General features: G+C 28.7%; 1 protein-coding gene across 1 annotated transcript in view; it reads left to right on the top strand.

Moving 5' to 3' along the window:
- The first annotated feature begins 886 nt into the window (after positions 1 to 886).
- Positions 887 to 1,231, top strand: part of LOC123005103 (persulfide dioxygenase ETHE1 homolog, mitochondrial-like) — an 8,062-nt gene continuing 7,717 nt past the window's right edge. The window contains exon 1 of the mRNA XM_044398715.1: positions 887 to 892. Within this exon, the coding sequence (XP_044254650.1) occupies positions 887 to 892 (6 nt within the window). The remainder of the gene's footprint in view (positions 893 to 1,231) is intronic.

Genomic DNA, 1,231 nt, shown 5'->3' with positions numbered 1-1,231 from the left:
TAGATCTAAAATTTTCAAAAACAGAAAAAATCATGTTTTTTACTAGAAGCGTACTTTTTACTCGAAATTTCACTCAAACCGATGTTATTTTTGCATTTTTCAGCTAAAAACTCAAAAAATAACGGAAAAAATCACCAAATGACGTGATTCAGGACTCGATTTGGTTCGTTTTTCAGTGAAATTTGACAAAACAAACTGAAAATTGAACAATTCGGTTGAAAATTATAATATTATTTCACACATGTTTCAGTCAAAAATGCACTTTTGTTGAGAAATTTCACCAAAACAGGGCAAAAAATTATGAAATTTTTGCCTTTTTCAAACATTTCTGCGTATTTTTAAGCTAAAACCTTTTTTTTTTCATCAGAATAGCATGAAAAAATTACCAAATTAGATTGAAAATGATGTAATTTTGATCTTTTTTGTTCGTTTGAACAGAAAAGCGAGTTTTTCCTTTTGAAAATTTTGGGACAACAGACCAAAAATTACAAAATTTTGCAAAAAGTAATATTTTTTTCCGAAATTTCGCTCTAACAAGCCGAAATATCACCAAAATAAGGTCAAAAATGGTCTTATTTCTGCAGTCTTTGTATGTTTTTGAGCAAAAAAAACAATTTCACCAAATTGGAAAAAATTCATCTTAGCTCGATTTAGCTTGTTTGAATTAGAAATGCACTTTTTTCACAAAATTTCGCTGAAAAACATTGAAATTAAATCGAAAATTTTGAAAAATTTCGAAAAAACCATGCTTTTACTCGCAAGCTCACTTTTCTTGCGAAATTTCTCTCAAACAAGCCACAAAACCATGTTATTTTTGCACTTTTTTGAGCTAAAAACTCAGTTTTTTCGCCAAAATAACGTGAAAAATCACCAAATTAGTTTGAAAATGACGGTATTGGGGACTCGTTTTTGAGTGAAATTTTAACAAAACAACTGAAAATTTCGCTCGAAAATTACATTATTTTTTACCTTTTTCAGGTGTTTAAACACATTTTTTAGTCAAAAATGCACTTCTCTTGCACTTATTTGCGTCTTTAAGAGCTTTACAAATGTAAAAAACCTTAAATGGATTAAATATAAAGTTGAAATTTTTTTTGATTTTTGTCGAGATTTTGGTCGATTTTTGACACCCGGAGCGGTCTATTGCCAATAACTCCGGACTTATTAGTAATAACCTCTTATGTTTGGTACCGTTGGAAAGCAAATTTAATTTTCTATCATATAAAAAAAA

Source organism: Tribolium madens, unplaced genomic scaffold (genome assembly GCF_015345945.1).
Source record: "Tribolium madens isolate multiple individuals breed KSU strain unplaced genomic scaffold, Tmad_KSU_1.1 Scaffold_20;HRSCAF=117;Tcas5.2_LG4, whole genome shotgun sequence".
Lineage (NCBI taxonomy): Eukaryota > Metazoa > Arthropoda > Insecta > Coleoptera > Tenebrionidae > Tribolium > Tribolium madens.
Note: the sequence above shows the minus strand (reverse complement) of the source record. Positions and strands in the feature narration are given on the sequence as shown.